At 35.1% G+C, this 16841-nt stretch overlaps 3 protein-coding genes across 7 annotated transcripts; all 3 read right to left on the bottom strand.

The window, feature by feature from the left end:
- Positions 1–223: 223 nt before the first annotated feature.
- On the bottom strand, positions 224–7009 carry LOC127254789 (probable CoA ligase CCL8). Of its 4 annotated transcripts, none has more exons than XR_007839497.1 (18): positions 6600–7007; positions 5288–5457; positions 4958–5131; positions 4613–4778; positions 4422–4510; positions 4172–4240; positions 3979–4032; positions 3725–3832; positions 3342–3440; positions 2699–2791; positions 2530–2607; positions 2272–2376; positions 1964–2054; positions 1806–1879; positions 1521–1700; positions 1314–1367; positions 744–1237; positions 224–632 (listed from the first exon to the last, which is right to left on the bottom strand). XR_007839497.1 is itself a non-coding variant. In XM_051280068.1 (18 exons), the coding sequence occupies exons 1-17, from the start codon at positions 6760–6762 to the stop codon at positions 1202–1204; spliced, it is 1803 nt and encodes a 600-aa protein (XP_051136025.1). In that variant the 5' UTR covers positions 6763–7009; the 3' UTR covers positions 224–632; positions 1172–1201. The 4 variants fall into 4 exon arrangements, 2 of the variants coding, with proteins under 2 accessions (XP_051136025.1, XP_051136024.1); XR_007839498.1 differs by having other exon boundaries at positions 224–629; XM_051280068.1 differs by having other exon boundaries at positions 1172–1237; positions 6600–7009.
- Positions 7010–9136: 2127 nt separating this feature from the next.
- Positions 9137–11911, bottom strand: LOC127254793 (cytochrome c-type biogenesis CcmH-like mitochondrial protein). Of its 2 annotated transcripts, XM_051280072.1 has the most exons (4): positions 11741–11911; positions 11251–11419; positions 9688–9819; positions 9143–9594 (listed from the first exon to the last, which is right to left on the bottom strand). In XM_051280072.1, the coding sequence occupies exons 2-4, from the start codon at positions 11392–11394 to the stop codon at positions 9397–9399; spliced, it is 474 nt and encodes a 157-aa protein (XP_051136029.1). In that variant the 5' UTR covers positions 11395–11419; positions 11741–11911; the 3' UTR covers positions 9143–9396. The 2 variants fall into 2 exon arrangements, with proteins under 2 accessions (XP_051136031.1, XP_051136029.1); XM_051280074.1 differs by lacking the exon at positions 11741–11911 and having other exon boundaries at positions 9137–9594; positions 11251–11733.
- A 467-nt stretch (positions 11912–12378) lies between these two features.
- LOC127254791 (probable plastidic glucose transporter 2) lies at positions 12379–16403 on the bottom strand. The gene is made up of 14 exons (XM_051280069.1): positions 16163–16403; positions 15542–15664; positions 15132–15243; positions 14979–15046; positions 14767–14899; positions 14503–14602; positions 14305–14417; positions 14057–14150; positions 13754–13907; positions 13525–13668; positions 13365–13442; positions 13175–13259; positions 12841–12955; positions 12379–12743 (listed from the first exon to the last, which is right to left on the bottom strand). The coding sequence occupies exons 2-14, from the start codon at positions 15630–15632 to the stop codon at positions 12546–12548; spliced, it is 1485 nt and encodes a 494-aa protein (XP_051136026.1). The 5' UTR covers positions 15633–15664; positions 16163–16403; the 3' UTR covers positions 12379–12545.
- Positions 16404–16841: the final 438 nt, after the last annotated feature.

Raw genomic sequence — 16841 nt, 5'->3', positions numbered from 1 at the left:
TTATTTTTAGAAACGACAGAATCTTAATAGTAAAATTTAAAAAAATTGATCTAAAAAGACAAACCCTAAAATATATTGCACAACATATATATATATATATTGAATTCTACTCATCTATAAAGCAAAAAAAGACGTTGTAACCCAAATTCAACTCAATAATACAAGTTGAATAATTTTTTCTTACGAAATAACTCAATATATTTTTTATACAATTCAACAGATCTTTATTATAATTCAATAATATATTTCATATAATAGGGTATATAAATTCAACATGTTTTACACTCTAGTTGAACTTGAACAAAACCAATACTAACAGACTAACTATACTACAATGCATCTTGGTAGACAACCAACCAACCAACCAACCAACCATTCCAAGACATTAGCTCAGCTAATCTATCCAAACTTACCTTAGCTTAACTTAGCTTACAGTCCAGCTCCAGCATTATAGAAGAAATAATTATATCTACTTATCATCGAACCAACACGATACTAATTACTATGCATCACAAAATCTACTTACTACTGACCTGCAGGGAAGCCACCAATTCAGCGTGTCCCATCTTGGTGGCCTTTGTCGACACATTTCTTACTTGTTTTCTCGCCCCCCCTCTGTCTCTTGTCGCCTGCTAAATAACAGTAAAAACAAATGAAGATTAATCTTAATCTTACTGCCGACACAGGTCAGGGAATGATCCAGCAATGGCCAATCCATGACTTAAATGGCACTGCAAGCATACCTACACTCTCCTTTTATCCTCATTAGGGCCTCAGTGCTAATAGGATTGCGCCGGATCCCATGGAATATTTACAACGTTTGCAGTCATTCGAATGATAATTACTAGATATAGTTGGGCTGACTGAATGATCCAAGTTAGGCGACTCAACAACAATCGAGGCTCGCCTAGTTGACATATTTAGGTCATACATTTCCGTTATGGAATGGTAGTTCGTACTTTTAGTTATAGCTAATAAGTAGACCCTTATCTTCTGTATATTTTGAGACAAGGCTTGCATAATCTAGAATCCTCAAAATGCAACTTCAGGAGAGTTTCCGACAAACCATTCAAAGCATTCCCAATACGGTAAAAATGTAAATAATATTTGAACTGATGAACAGATCAAAGAATATCTTAGTTCAACAATTCCTTATACTCAAAGAACATACCTCTTGGAAAACATCGATCCGTGCCATGATTTAGCTGAGCATTTTCTTCAGCTCCTTCTTGTTCACCTGAACACAGAAACATAATCACGTTCGAAGATAAATCAAGAAGAACACAAGAGAAAAGGAAGGTAAAGTAGGTTACCTTCCCCATGGCATTCCGAGGCAGCGACTCCCATACCAGTAGGCGGGTTGGGATCTAAGAATTGAAATTAATATGAAGAGGAATGAATTTCAGAATTTCATATGGTGCTGTTCATTCATCAGTATCAATGGCTTGGGGACGAGTTGCCCCCATACCTCTCAGATAAATACAACAAGCTAACATTCAGAAGAAATCATTTGATATTACCTTGTACGGTGCAAGCTTATCTTTAGCCCACGCAGAAAGTTCTTCCAGAGTCAGAGCAGGCTTCGACTCTTCCTCTTGTTTTCTCTTAGTCTCTTTATCAGGTATAACTATAGCACACACAGCATCACCATAATCTTGGTCGGGCAAACCCAACACACAACATTCTATAATAGTCGGATGCTGCAAAGAAAAATGGCTTAAATATAACACAAAGTGATCGAAATAAAAGAGAGAGGACTTTCTGTAAATATAATCCACTAGTAGCACTGATGATGCAATACAAACCTCCAAAAGGGCTGCTTCAATTTCTAGAGCCGATAGTTTATAACCTCCAACTTTCATAATATCGGCATTTGTCCCTAAATCATGACACGGTAGCATGTTATTCTTTATTTTGTAATGTCAATTGTCTCAAAACACTTTGAATGAAGGAAAAAACTTACGTCCCAAAATGACATAGTATCCTTCTTCATCCATTGTAACAGCATCTCCAGTTTTGAAGAATCCATCATCTATTAATGAGTCTTTGGTCACCTGAGTCATCAAGAAGTTTGATGAATAATTCAGGCCCCCACGTGAAGGTTTTTCAAAGGTTGTTAATCCAAGTGCACCATAGGATGCTTCAGTTAAAAATTTTGTACTGCACTATTTGATAATAGCCAAATTGGGAAGCAAGAGTGAGAAAACAAGACCGATAAGTAATTCAAGACTTTTTGGGATGAGGATTTACTATCATTTACTTTAAGAATACCTCTGGCAAATTCCAATATTCCTTGAACAATGAGGGGCTTTTAATGCACAGCTCACCAATTTTCACATTAGTGTCTCCACTGCCATCTTCTGCGAGAATCTTGACCTTTATCAAGGAATGAACTTTGAGTAAGTTGTTAATGATCAAAAACTAATCTCCAAAACACCAAAATCCATCAAGATAGTCATTATTCAATATTTTTTATAGCTCACAACTTAGCAAATTTGTAATTACATTGGATCAGCTCAAACTGCTAACCTGCACACCAGGGAGAGGCTTGCCAACAGTACCCCCCTTCCGTTTGCCATTCAAGGGATTAGATATTGCCATAATAAACTGGAATATAGAACCATACAAATGGATATATTCATTAGTGCATCGATCAGATTGAAATAAGGAGCCATTCGACATAGATGCAGACACAAACCTCAGTCATGCCATATCGCTCCAACAGAACGTGGCCTGTGACAGCTTCCCATTGTTTCATGACTGGAAGAGGGAGAGCAGAGGAACCACACATCTATCAATCAACAAACTTGTTCAAAATGTGAAGTAGGAGTTAATTGTCTATTTTGACTGATAAACTAATCATGGGAATAGTTACCATTAGAATGATAAGCTTAAATATACTAATAAGAAGATCTAGATGATCAGCATAATTGTTCATAATCTAATAAGTATTATCAAATACACTGGTTATAAGATAGCTACAAAAATATCAGAAATATAATTAGTTAAATCAAGATTAAATATCTAAATGAACGTTACAATATAATTTCAGGGAGAAAAAGCTTGGATTAATTATTTACACAATTTAACTTAGAATTTATTACCCTGCTCTCTTTTGGTTAAGTTTATTAAATAAACATCCCAAACAATCATAATAGACATGAGATCACATTAATACATTTTATGAAAAGAATGGTGGAAACATTTCTTCCAGACTCTTTTCAAAATTACGAAATTCAAACAGAGAAATTAGCTAATATCTGGTATCAGAATTCCCATTTATATTTCTTGATATGAAATGGTGTAATCTGAAAATGAAAAATGTTAACAAGCTAGATTACCATGAGTCGCAACTTCCGAGCGGCGGCAGCAGAAACATTTTTTAAATCTTCATCCATGGCTTCATATCCCTGAAGTAAACGTGTGTACATTGTTGGTACCTGTGGAAGTGAAAACTGAGTAAATACAACTGAATCTCGAGTTGACTGACTCATAGTCCGATCCCCTAATCGAAAATAAATAAATAAATGAAGAAGGCAGATTATGCCAGGAGTGGTTTATCTAAATAAACAAGAAGAAACAGAGGATATAGAGAGCAAATGAACTATGAGCTGCAACATTGCTTCATAGTTGATCAGATCACTGGAAAAGGAACCATGCTGTTGTCTAGAATATTGAAAGGCAATTTTCCAGACAATGACATCGACATCAAAGTATAACTTACTCCGGTGAACACGGTTATAGCACCATCTGCTTTAGTGCTATCCTCCTGGTAAGATTCTCGCCATCTCTGCCAGATTCCCCGTACACTAAATTTGGGCATGAGTTCAACCTTCAAAATATTCGAACAAATTCAAAATTCAAGCAGAACTAGTTGATTCAGGATAGCTTGAGGAGCTAAATGACCTTCAATAATTTCAAATAAGCTAGTAGATATAGCTAGAATGAATATTTAAAAAAAGAAAAAAAAGAGGTTACCGTTGCACCAGCATAGAGAGGGGCAAGAAGAGCATTAAAAAGACCATGGACGTGTATGGAGTTTGTTAAGACAAACAAGGATCTCAGAATCACATCTCCCTACATGAACTATAATAAAGGAAAATGGCAAGCCACACGAGTGGAATGATAATATTCTAGGCAAACAGGATAGAGAAGCATGTCTGAGGATATGATGCAGAGGCATGCAATTCAAGAAATGGTCATCGGACGTGTATCCCCAAGCATCCGTCAGCATTTGAGTCTGAAATTTTTCCACAGAATAAAAACCATTGATATCTTTCCAAAACAAGCTTGCCGATGCACAGGAGCTAAGAAATTTGTGCACCAAATCCTAATATAATTATCTTTTAAGGAAACAACAAAAAAGTTCTACCAGACAATAGGTCAATAAAAATCTATTTGTACAGAAGTCAAACAAGTACCTGTGCCAAAATACCTTTATGCGTGTGCACGACTCCTTTAGGCTTACCCGTGGTGCCGCTGGTGTATACGATCAATGCAGGGTCATTTCCTAAATCGAACCATCAAAATAAAACAGATAAAGATATTGTCATCCTTACAGATATATATATCAAACGAAACATACAATGATATAGCCACAAGAGCAACTCACCACTTAACTCAGGAAAAATTTCAGTTGCAGCTCCTATTTCATTTTCGGTTTCAGTAATACTGGTTTTAAGAACAGGAGGAAAAAGTGATACACGAGCAGAAGTCTTGGCTGCAACAGCTTTCATTAAGTTGTGATGACCTTCAGTAGATAAAATCATAGAGATATCCTACATGAAAGTTTGATCACAAAGGAAGTAACAAATTACAACACTTCCAATCAAATTCTAACAATTTTTTCAGGTATTTTCATTGTTTTTTTATCTAACAGTTAGAATGTCAAAAAAGTTTACGAGAAATTTAAACAATGAGTTTAAAAGATGGAAAGATAAGGAATCAATAGACATACCGAGTCATTCACGACATGCAGTAGCTCCATTTCGGGGTAACTGAGAGCAAGAGGGACTGCAACACCTCCGACAAACCATGTTCCAAGTAATCCAGCAACAAACTCTGGGGAGGGTTGAGCAACAATTCCGACTCGGGCTCCATGGAGATTCTTCTCATCTCCAACAGCATTGCTCTATAAACAAGCATTTTGTTAATGATTTTAATTTCTCCTTTATTTATTTGGTGAAATGGCTAAAGTTTTCAAATGCAGCCTAATTTAGCCCTACCTAATCGACATATTTAAGCACATCAAATGCTGAAATTAGCTAAACAAAATGATATAACATACGTGTTTTGAATCAGTGTTTGTTAACAAATTAGATATCTTCTTAGCAGATAAGATCAGCTGATGGTAACTATAGTTTTCCTTAGTTGCTCTTATTGCAATGTTCTCCGGGAATTTAGATCCTCTGCTGTCAACTGTCTTTACAAATGCCATCTGTACACTACAATGTGTACCTGTAAATTTAAAGCAGGAAATAGAATTAACTCAAAACACAATATGAACACTGAAATATAGCATCACAAGTTAACAATTAATTTTCAAATTCATCCCCGTAGATTGGTATTAAGCCAGAGAAATTGTTTCTTTACAAAATCCTACTGTTATTGCAACAAAACTAAAAATGGTAATGGTCATAAAAGACGGCCATTGGTGAACTAAACATACTATGACATATAATATACTCCCTCCGTCCCGGATATTTTGTCCGCGTTACTATAGACACGGAAATTTAAGAGATGTATAATTAGTAAATAATTAAAATGTATTAGTGAAAATAATTATCGTATAATAAAAATAATTATAGATTAAGATAAAGTGTATAATTATTTTCAAAAAAGGAAAGTGATAAAATAAGTGGGACGGCGAAAATGGAAAAGTGGACACGAAAAGCGGGACGGAGAAAGGATGATAGAAGCTTAATCTTGCTTTCTTTGCTGCCATGTCAATCATGGCTACATAATCTAAACTTTCAAGTTCTTAAATATGCACTGTGAAGCAACATACGAACACGGACAAGAAGCTTCAGAGCATTGATGATTACAAAAGCATACAGTATGCGAATTAGACGTTCTAAACATTTCATTCACTGGCACAGAAACCATATTCTTCTCACTACTCATTCTAAATTACATTCAACACCTGACTGCAACTACAAAAAAAAATTGAGAAACAAATTCCAAGTGCCAAAAAAATCGATCAGAAACTCAATTGGCACCTCAGGATCGTGACCTTATTGCATTTACAATTACAATCAGAGAAGAATTCCCAAGTCAGTTATAACACAAAGAGTCATTTATCCACTTGAGTTCCTGTTCAAGTGTTCATTCCAAGATCCATTGAAGTGTCGAATTAAAATTGCTCATGATTCATTGATTAACCAAACATTATCAGATTAACCTAACGAAAAAGATCTTTCTAGCATCTTCTGATCCTTACTTAAATAATTCAGCAAAATAAGTTATTAGCCCTCAAAAGTAATCATGAAACTTACTACAATTAAAATTAATCTCAGGGCTATTATTAGTATATTTGCACCCTAAACCCTAATTTATTCCATCTTCCAGCAAACAGGCGAAAATATATATATATATATCACCTGCAGAAATGAAGCGCGACTGAGAGGAACAATCGAACGGAGGTTTGCGAGGAAACACAGCCCACGAGTGCAACAACTTCAAGCCCGAATAGGAAGAAGAAGGATCATGAATACAAGAGCCTCCCGAGGAGCCCAAATACGGCACGGATTTGAGCTTGAGCATGGGGATCGGCAGGCGAATTAAATACTATGGCGTACAGTTGAGGATGTACTATAATAAATTCTGACCAAAACTGTAGATAAATTTTGAGGTGACCCACGTTAAATTTCTGGAATGCATTCCTTCCGCCTACCTTTCAGTTTCAGTGGCTCGAACGTGCGTGGGAGGATAAAGGCGCTTTCTACGTCTCGGGGAAACGACGAAGCAGTTGACGGAAAACGACAGAAAGGTTGCCAAGTGCGAAAAGAAAATTGTCACAAAAAGATAGTTGTCAGTGCTTACGTCTTTGTGTCTGCCTTGGTTCCACCATCCCATCAATGGCGCCAGGACATGTCCGACTGTTAAATGATTTTGGCATTGGCATTGCCATTGAGCTCAGCTCCTTCGATAGGAACCGAGCGTTTCACCTAACCAATTTTATTCCTCGGCTTCCAACTACTGCAATTTAAACATGGCAATATTTAGCAAGGGTATGTTTTTTGTCGGCAGGTTTTAATTTTTGAATTTGGATTTTTGAATATTAAAAAATTAAATTTTAATAATTATTTTATGTGATATAAAAAAAAATTAATATAATATTTTAAACGTAAAATAAATTTATAAAATAATATTAAAAAAATTATTATTATTTTATATGATATTTTTAAAAAAAAAAGAAAATTAAATAGTTCCTTGCAAGTTTGTATTTTACTATAAGGTGTGTTTGTTTGGTAGAATTATAAACTACTCTTTTCATCATACACTAATATCAATTTACCTAAATTATAAATTACCTAAATTATAAATATACAATTATACGTGCAATTTCTTAGGCAAAGCTAAAAAGGTCAATAACGAAGGAAAGGACTAGAGTATATTTTATTTATTAATCATTTTACATAAAATATTACTACATTCGTCCGATTGTCTCATTTATTTTTTGTGTATTGTGCAAAAAAAATTATACAAATATAAGAATATTTTTAAAGTGTGTTTGTTTGACAGATTTTGTGGGATTTCTACTATTCCCACAAAATCTTATCCAAAAACAACAAATTAAATATTTATTTTTTATTTTTTATATTATAAAAAAAAAATCAATTTTATACAAAAAAAAAAAAAAAAAAAATCACATCAATTCTTATTTATATCACATACGACTATTCAAATTCAAAATTTTTACTATTCAAATCCCAATCTAAAATTCAAACCCTCAAACAAACACACCCTTAATGTAAAATACAATGATAAAAGGTAAATGAGATCTTAGAGCAGAACGGAGAAAATAATATTTTTATATTATTTCTATATATTTAATATAAAAAAATATATGAACGGTCACATTCTATATGATTCTAAAGTAAAATATTACCTCAATTCAGCCGGAAGGGTTTCGTTTACTTTGTATTGATCTTTGAATATTAATTACTATATCAAAATATAGTACAAATTAAGAAAAAATTACAAAAATATTTTCATTGGTGTCTTAAAATACTACTAAAAGAAAATTTGTAAAAAAAGAAAAAAAAATTATACAAACTATAAAGATAATTTTAATGTTAGGTACAAATAAATGTAACCACCTGAAGTATAAAATAATTTTTTTAAAAAAATATTTGCCCTGAATCGTCAAATGAAGTTGAATTTTAAATTAACTTAGGAAATTTATTTTAAATACAAGTACAACGGAATAACTAAACCCAATTCTCAATCATTGGATACAAAATTCTTACTTGTGTTGTATCTTGCAGATCCACACCAATGTGAAGAACCAGCAATACAGTCTCTAACTGATCAAAGCTAAGAAACAGTTAAGATGGTGAGAATCAAATAATTGGTTACCCGTATCCTTAGAATTAAGAAAACCAGATTATCTGTACATGAAACCATGAAAGTAAAACAAAAGTAGAATTTCACATAATCGCATCACCAGCTTGTTCAAGAACAATACAACCACAGGCCAAGAAAATTTTTCCACATGAACAGATTATAACATGAATATTAATTTATCCTCGATCGGAAAAGAAATCCTAAGTTGCAAACAGAAAAACACTTTCTGGCACTGTGGCACCTATCAGAGAGCCTTCCAAACCCATGGAACTAAAATGATGAGATTTAGGGCTAAAACAGACATATTCAAGAGAAGCTATGGAAGATCTTTTTTTGCATGAAAAAGAAGTAAGAAAATAATAGTTCTTTGTGAATGGCACAATGGTTGATTCACAAGACAACCTACTGTATGGTCATTTCATGATAACGATTATAAAAAATACTATAGATTTTACCTCCACTGTTGATGGAAATGGGATTCTGCCCCTTTAGTCATTGTAACATAAATTTCACATCCCTGAAATATTTAACATTAAGAATATCTGATGACGAGGTTAGGGCAATCGTAAAGTAATAAAGAAACAATATAATTAGTAGGGACAAAAGCAAGCTTAAGTTTTTTTCGCACAGATGCTATAAAAAGGGTACTTGCTTTATTGCATCACATGAATTCGAGAAGTTCTGCAGCATGAACTCAACAAGAAATCTTTTTCCTCTAGTATCAATATATAAGTACATTATGATAGCTTATCTGCAAATGAAGGGTCATCCATTAGCAGTTTTAGATTGATGATATGCTCATTCAATCGTATAGTATGTGTTTGCGCATCATTGAGAGTTCCACTTTTGCCACCACAAGGTTTTTCCTTGAGAAGGGGGCGGTATGAGAACCTCCATCATAGTATCCTTTTCCTTTGGCGTTAATGGAACACCTCTAATGAGGTTTAAAGCCATCACATGCACGTTGGTCTTTTGTCTGTACCTATTGAAAGCCCATATTCCTCCAGCAGCACCAGCAACCAACAACTGTGTTTGTGTGTTTCATGATCTGATATTAGACGATGTAGGAATAGAAATGAAGAAAAACTGAAAAATGGTTGGGAAATTTATTTGACTTACAGGTGACAACCACAGAGCAGCAGTTTGGATATCGAATTTCGGGGTGTAAAGCACTGTCTCTCCATATTCATCCTCCAGCTTATTGAAGATCTCTTTGTCACTTTTCCCGGATCGGATTTCATCTCGAATTAACTTGAGTAGAAAGAACACAGAATTAGAGGAACATTAGATAAACATAGAATGGAACATGTTGGAACATACCTTTGTGGTATGCTATTTTTGGAATCAATTGCGATAGAAATGGTAATTTACAACAGGATCTTAAACATTTTGGGATAATGAAGCAAACATATACCTAAATCCACTAATAGATAGTGAAACAAGCTCAGTTAGTGTGTCACCTAGGATCGTGTTTGAGTGCAACTCAAAAATGCCATTGGAAGTATTCATGGCTCAGCATTCCTAATGAAATTTTATACTAAGTTACATAACATTATCTCTAAATTCCTCTGTATTGGCTTTAAACATATCTCTCGATGGACCAATGAGATGGAAAATATTTTCAGTAAACACATAGTGAGAGGAAATGATAGCTTTCTCAACATTTTGGGGTCTTCTAAGTTTGTTCTCTTCTTAAGTTTGGGTTTCATTTTCCCCAAATGAGAATAAACTACTTTTTCTCTCCAAAACATAAAGATAGCGAGACAGAACAATTGGCAGATAAATGCTGAAAAAGCTTAACTATAAACACCAATAGCACCTACTTGAACCCCACGGTGCACCATGCCATACTGAAGTTTGATCCAAATTATCGAGCATTTTATGCTATTAGTTTCTTCTAAAAACAGCATATGAGCGATAAGATACAGACAGCTTTCAATTACAATAGAATAAAAGCAACATATCATGGTGTGGTATTTACCACCCAAAAGGAACTATTGAAAGATGGAAATAATTGTAGAAAATAAATCAAAGAAAACTTCCTTGAAGGAAAGAAATGTAAAAGAAAAGAAATGAAAAACTATTGCATCAATGTAACAAGAATCACTCGCTGACTTCCCAACTGCCTTTGGATGCAACAACTTATGGATTCAGAAATTCATTTTCTACCTATAAACATGAAAGAATATATCTGTGTGTGTATATATATATATATATAAAGTACACCATCTTCAATCACACAAAGCCTATAGCAAACTCATCTGTGAAATAAATTCAACCCAAAAATATCAATCTCATCAATTTTATTAGAATTCTTAACCTATGGAAACTAACAACGAGAAATTCCATTATACGCAATCACTCCCCATCTCACTGGATCTTCGTAACAATCATCTCTTTCATCTGCATGCTGGCAAAAGGTTAGGGTCTGTTTGTTTGTGCTTTCAAACTTGCGTTAGGAATATGTAATCTACAGTAAAATTCATTTAGAAATAAAAACATTCAATTCCTAGTTTCAATTCAAAACTTATTTTCATTCCAAACATAGTATCTAACAACCATTGGCCGTTGAAATATTACATTCAGAACATCAATGGCTAGTTTCCGCATAAAAGTCACATTTAAATCAAACAACCTAACATACAAATCATTCCAAACACAAACAACCTAAAAATATTGCACCTTACGAAGGAGAATCGCAATGTCGGCTTGTGAATCTTCAATGGACTGACTACCACACTCGGTACACCTCACGTTGTGGCTGATATTCCTGGCTCTCGCTTCCACCACTCTCTCATTCTTAACCTCATCCTCGTTGCTCTCCATCGTCGCTTTCCAAAACTCCTCTAGTCTTGAAATCACGCAAACACCAAAAAATGAAAAAGAAAAGGGAAACGTAAGCCTTAATTGGTCCCAAGATATAATAATTACAATTCAATCCACTCATTCGGTCCACAGGCATTTTATCAAACAGTATGCGTGCGCCAATACTGATCGCGGTTTCAACATCACAGTTGGGTGTTGTTTCGGAAATATTCCATGCCGCAACAAACAAATTTCTTCCCAATGTAATTTGATCGGTTCTCGTGGAATCGCAAAGAACAGGATGAACCGCACGGGAGATTCAGAAACAATAAAGAAGAGAAACCACCATAGGCAGCAGCTGCAGTACCTTAGGGTTGAAAAACGAATTCAGAAATCCGTGTTGCCGGAGCTTCGAATCAATCAAAGTCGCAGAGACGAATGAACTCCGAGGAAAACAGCCGAAGTGAAATTATCGTTGAAATATACATGTAATCAAAAAATAAACCGTTTATTGCTACCTTAATTTACTTTTTAAATATTACATTACTTTTATTTTTTTTTCTTTTACAAAAATATCAAAGAAAATAACAAGAGTGAATATTAAAAATTTAATTTGAATAATTGTTATAAAAATTGATTCGAAGATGTTTTGAATATTAAATAAATTTATAATATAATATAAAAAAATAATTATTATTATTTAATTTTATATTTTTATAAAAAAAATTGAATAATAGTAAAATCTACAAAAGATCACAATACAACTTTTTTTTTATAATTTTCTAAGACAAAATCTTCCAAAAACTTCAATCCAAAGGATCTAAAATATTTGAGAAATCTATGTAAAAAATCATTAATTAATGACAAGTTCATTGACAGAAAATAGGAGGGAGGGAGCAACTCCATGGATTGGTGATGCCATCCTAATTTTTCAGACCTCCCTGTATCCATCTTCATGCAATTTTAAGCAGTGGTTAAAACACAAGAAAATCTACAAATGATTGATGAAATACGAAACTACCCACAAATAACTCTTCAAATTTTCCGTGTGATTTTCGCTAATGCAAACAAATTTTTAAAAAAATATGATGCACATAATTTGAAGTCAAGAATCATCATCATCATCAGGAACAAGAAGAATATTATAATAAGCCAAAAAGACAGAATGAGAATCAGAAGTCAGCAACAGCAGGAGGAGGAAGAAGAGACATTTCAATGTCTTGGAGAGACTTCCCTTTGGTTTCCACAACATGTTTCCTCACAAACACCATTCCGCAAAAGCAGAAGCTCCCAAATATACTGTACAGCACTTTTGGCCCCAGCAACTCCAGCAGTTGCAGGAATAATAACCCCACAAAGAAATTTACGCCCTGATCAACACCACAACCAAGAAACAAACAAACAATTCATCATTCTTTTCCAAACATTTTCTAAAAAGCTAAAAGAGGAGTCGGAAAGACTGATTACCCAATGCACACCCATGCAAAGAGCCATTGCTTTAGCTCTAATTCGGCTAGGGAATATCTCAGATAGGAGGAGACCAGGCACCGGTCCGGCTCCCAAAGAAAACGTCAAGACAAACCTGTATCAACTGGGGTTAGTTTTGCGATATATGATGTATTCACCAACAGAATATGTGCAGCCATGTTACTTACAGAGCATAGCAGTCTCAGATAGGATTTGATACTAAACTATACCAATAAATCAGGAGGTAATGAATAAAACTAATGAATTGTTGATACCAAGTAAAATTATCATGTTAGCTCATACTTTATAGGGCCACATTGCACAGGATACTCACAGCATCATCCCGCCAACGGATAGATACATCTTTCCAGAAGCAGGTAAACTGTCACTTCCTGCAAGGACTTGAAATCCCATTGCTACTGCCTGATAAAATAATTATCTCACGATTAACCATTTAATGATCCAAAAATTACAACTTTCAGATCACTGCAGGATGGTTCTAAAAGAAACAACAAGAAATTTACTTGCCATGCCCAAGAAACTCCAAACAAGAAGAGGCTTCCTTCCTAATTTATCCATCAAAATCATTGCAACAATGGATCCTGAAAACGTCACAAAGAAATCTATCAGAAATGTCTTGAGACATTGGAAACATAGAAGATATCTTGCTTTGCATGGCGTTACCTGCTGTGTTGACGACTCCCACACATATGTTTCCAATATCTGAAGGAACTCCAGCACTTTTAAATACAGTTGACGAGAAATAAAATACAGCATTTATGCCAGATAGCTGTTGCAAAGCATAAAGGACTGCCCCAATGTATACCACTGACACAAAAAATTAAAATGAAAACAATAAATCAAACAACACGGATATGATGTGGCTAATGAATGTAGGACACTGTGATTATACCTGTATAATGACGCCCGTGGAATAAATCTGAAAATTTAATTGCATTCACATCATCCCCTTTGTCTGATTTGTACAATTCTGCCACTGCAAATTTAACATGTGGTGCTCCAAAAAGCCTCTCAAATTCAACCTCAGTGTCAGCTACTCTTCCTTTCTGAAACGATAAGAAAAGATGATAATGACCCTTGTATCGTTACCAACACAGATAGCAGAGAGTGAAAATGGAAAACCATGCAGTATAAAAAGAGTGGAGTGGAAGGACACATAATCATTAGTATAAATGGTGTGAGAAGTGAGACATACCTTGAAAAGCCAATGTGGAGACTCAGCAGAGAACTGCATGAAAAAAGCTAGTAGTGCGGCAGGAACAGCAGAGACCCAAAAGCACATTCTCCACCTGCAAGCACCATTCAGCATAAGATCCTATAACCAGAATCTGCACTGGCAAACTAGAGGACTGTGATGCTGTCAAGTAAGGTCAACATTCCAGAAGACAAAACATCAATAAGCCTTGTCTAGTCAACTAAAAATGCTCGTGAAATGCATCTTACCAACCAGGAATTGTCTTGGCAGGAATTCCAACGAAAAGTGCTACCAAGAGTCCAAGGCACGCTGCAATCTGGGTGAAGCTGCCATAAGTTCCCCGCACAAAATCTGGAGAAACCTGGTTAAATAGGCAGTAAAGGTTTGAGAGATCAAGTTTTGATTCAGGCATGTGGCACAAAATACATTATTGCCGTACGTAATACCTCCGACACATATAGAGCTGCAACTGGGGGACCAAGACCCATCCCAGTTCCAACCAAGAACCTTCCAAGAAGCATACCTGATAGATTGCTTGTTTGGGCACTGAGAAGTAAAAAAGACTTTTCAAGTTACAAATTGAATCTAGATAACAGAACCAAAAAGGAAAAAACTCTATCAAACTGCCAATGTACTTATCGTTTTAAGATTGTGAGGCTTTCCACCTTAGAAGATGAATAAAGAAAAAACAAGATACACAGGTATGTTACCTCATGCATGCACCAGCTATCATTAATAGAGCACATAACTGAAATGATCTCTTACGACCGAGGCCATCAGCTATCGAACCACTGAATATACAGCCAAGAAATGCACCTCCTAAGCATGTACTCACCACCAAACCTTTGCATCATAATAAAAGATTCCTTAGGCCTAATATATTAAAGTGTGACAGATGAGAAACGATTGAAAAGGGAAGCACCTTCAGCCAAAGCGTCACCGCTGAAGCCTAGGTCCTGAGAAATGCTCTCCAACGTGTCATTAACAACCCTGAATAATGTTAAGTAATAAGGTTATTCTTCTTAATTTACCACCAGATCAAGATGAAAACAAACTAAAAGGAGATCGCACAGACCCCAGATGATAGCCATACAACAGTGATGCCATAGTTGCCACCAGTACGTGTGGCAATGGACGCTTCCATGAAGGATTTCCAACATCCCTCCACAAATCACTCTGTGATATGCCTGAAACAGCAGATGAATTTAATTTTTTATTTTTTTTTAGGTTCCAACTCTTTACTTAAGCTAAAGTCATTCACTTGTGTGCTCCAAAATATACTGCACGGCTTTCATGTTATGAATGTACCACCAATAACAACAGAACATCACAATTCCAAATTTCATAAAGAGGTGGTTTATAATTCCAAGATTCATCAACTGACATGACTGGGACTTAACTCAGGCAAATAACAGAAGGCCATCCACATCAATGTTAATGAAAGTAAATAGGCTAACAGCTTTTCAATGTGCAAAGTGGCAGTACCTAAAAGTTCTTCCCTATCAGAGCCGTTGATAGATTCTCTAGAAGATACACGTTTGTACATCGAGAAGTTTTCAATATGGCGCCCACGCATGCCTCAGTTCACTGCATACATTTAATTGAACTCTGCAAGGTTGTATTATTTCAATTATTCGTCATATCAGCGCCAATGCGTGGTAAATAATAATATAAGAATTCCGAAAATCCAATACAAATTTTAAATCCTATGATCTGATTTCACAGCACAAATTTCAAACTCTGCAATTCATTCCAAATCAATTTTGTCAGAAAGTTTTCTAACAAAAACCAAGAGGCAGAATCTCCCTACAATAAACCAAAGTCTCACAAATTTACAATAAATAAAAAAAGAGTTTCGAATAACAACTAGCTTAGCATCCGATCAACCATGTCTATTAAATAATCATAAACTAAAATTAAAGAACAAAGCAACATAGCCTGTAACAGAAATCCAAGTGAAAGCATAACCGCAACACAATCATCATCGTCAGCATCACGCACTCAACAGAACTCACTCCAATCATCATCCAGAGTCGTGCGAAGGTGCAGAATCCGTATACACCAACATTACTACACAGCAAAAAAAAACAAAATCATCTATGTCACCTGACGGCACATGCGATATGATGTGATGCAATGCAAGAGCAAATCGAGAGATTGGCGAGACAGCAAATCCGGAGAGCGCAGTGAGAAAAGGATTGACAGGATCTGGTTTGTTAGCGTTCCTTCGGTACAGTGGTGCGTGCGAGAAGAAGAAGCATGTGAGGTGGGGAGGGTGGCGTGGGGTGCGCGTATCCGAGAAGAATTCAGTGCGGCGAGGCGAGGAGAGTGTAATTTAAGGAATTATGCAAATCAACTATAACGAGTCTCAGACGGAGCGACACCTGTCTGATGGATGTAGCTGTACACCGTAAATGGCCATGATCCGCTACTCCGCGCCTCCATACTACCCAAAAAATGGTACAATACTCAATTTTAGAAATATCATACTAAATAATTCAAAAATAATAGTAATTAATTAAATACAAATTAAAATTATACTAATAATCAATTAATTTAATTACAATTTAAGTAAAAAAAATCAACTAAAAAACATTTAAACTTAAATAGTAAATTCTTATAGAATTGGGTAAACTAATTTTCGTACTCTTTTATCAATTTTTTTTAGTAGGATTTTAAGTGGATTGTTTGAAAATAGTTTTGTAAGTAAAAAATTTTCTCTAAAAGAATCCTTCGGTGCCGAACTGTTGCTGCCGTAGCGCTGACGCGACTGAAATGTCAATTG

Source organism: Andrographis paniculata, unplaced genomic scaffold (assembly GCF_009805555.1).
Source record: "Andrographis paniculata isolate CXL003 unplaced genomic scaffold, ASM980555v1 Contig52END, whole genome shotgun sequence".
NCBI lineage: Eukaryota > Viridiplantae > Streptophyta > Magnoliopsida > Lamiales > Acanthaceae > Andrographis > Andrographis paniculata.
This window is presented reverse-complemented; position numbering and strand designations above follow the sequence as displayed.

Coding starts and splice junctions, on each gene's coding strand:
- LOC127254789 (XM_051280068.1), bottom strand. CDS start 6,762: ATGCTCAAGCTCAAATCCGTGCCGTATTTGGGCTCCTCGGGAGGCTCT. Junction 5,458..6,599: donor GTCGCGCTTCATTTCTGCAG/GTGATATATATA, acceptor TTAAATTTACAG/GTACACATTGTAGTGTACAG. Junction 1,701..1,805: donor TTGAAGCAGCCCTTTTGGAG/GTTTGTATTGCA, acceptor TTTTCTTTGCAG/CATCCGACTATTATAGAATG.
- LOC127254793 (XM_051280072.1), bottom strand. CDS start 11,394: ATGGAGAGCAACGAGGATGAGGTTAAGAATGAGAGAGTGGTGGAAGCG. Junction 9,820..11,250: donor TTGCGATTCTCCTTCGTAAG/GTGCAATATTTT, acceptor TTTCTACTCAAG/TTAATTCGAGATGAAATCCG. Junction 9,595..9,687: donor CTGCTCTGTGGTTGTCACCT/GTAAGTCAAATA, acceptor ACACAAACACAG/TTGTTGGTTGCTGGTGCTGC.
- LOC127254791 (XM_051280069.1), bottom strand. CDS start 15,632: ATGCGTGGGCGCCATATTGAAAACTTCTCGATGTACAAACGTGTATCT. Junction 14,603..14,766: donor ATAGCTGGTGCATGCATGAG/GTAACATACCTG, acceptor TTTACTTCTCAG/TGCCCAAACAAGCAATCTAT. Junction 13,669..13,753: donor CCACGGGCGTCATTATACAG/GTATAATCACAG, acceptor TTTTTGTGTCAG/TGGTATACATTGGGGCAGTC.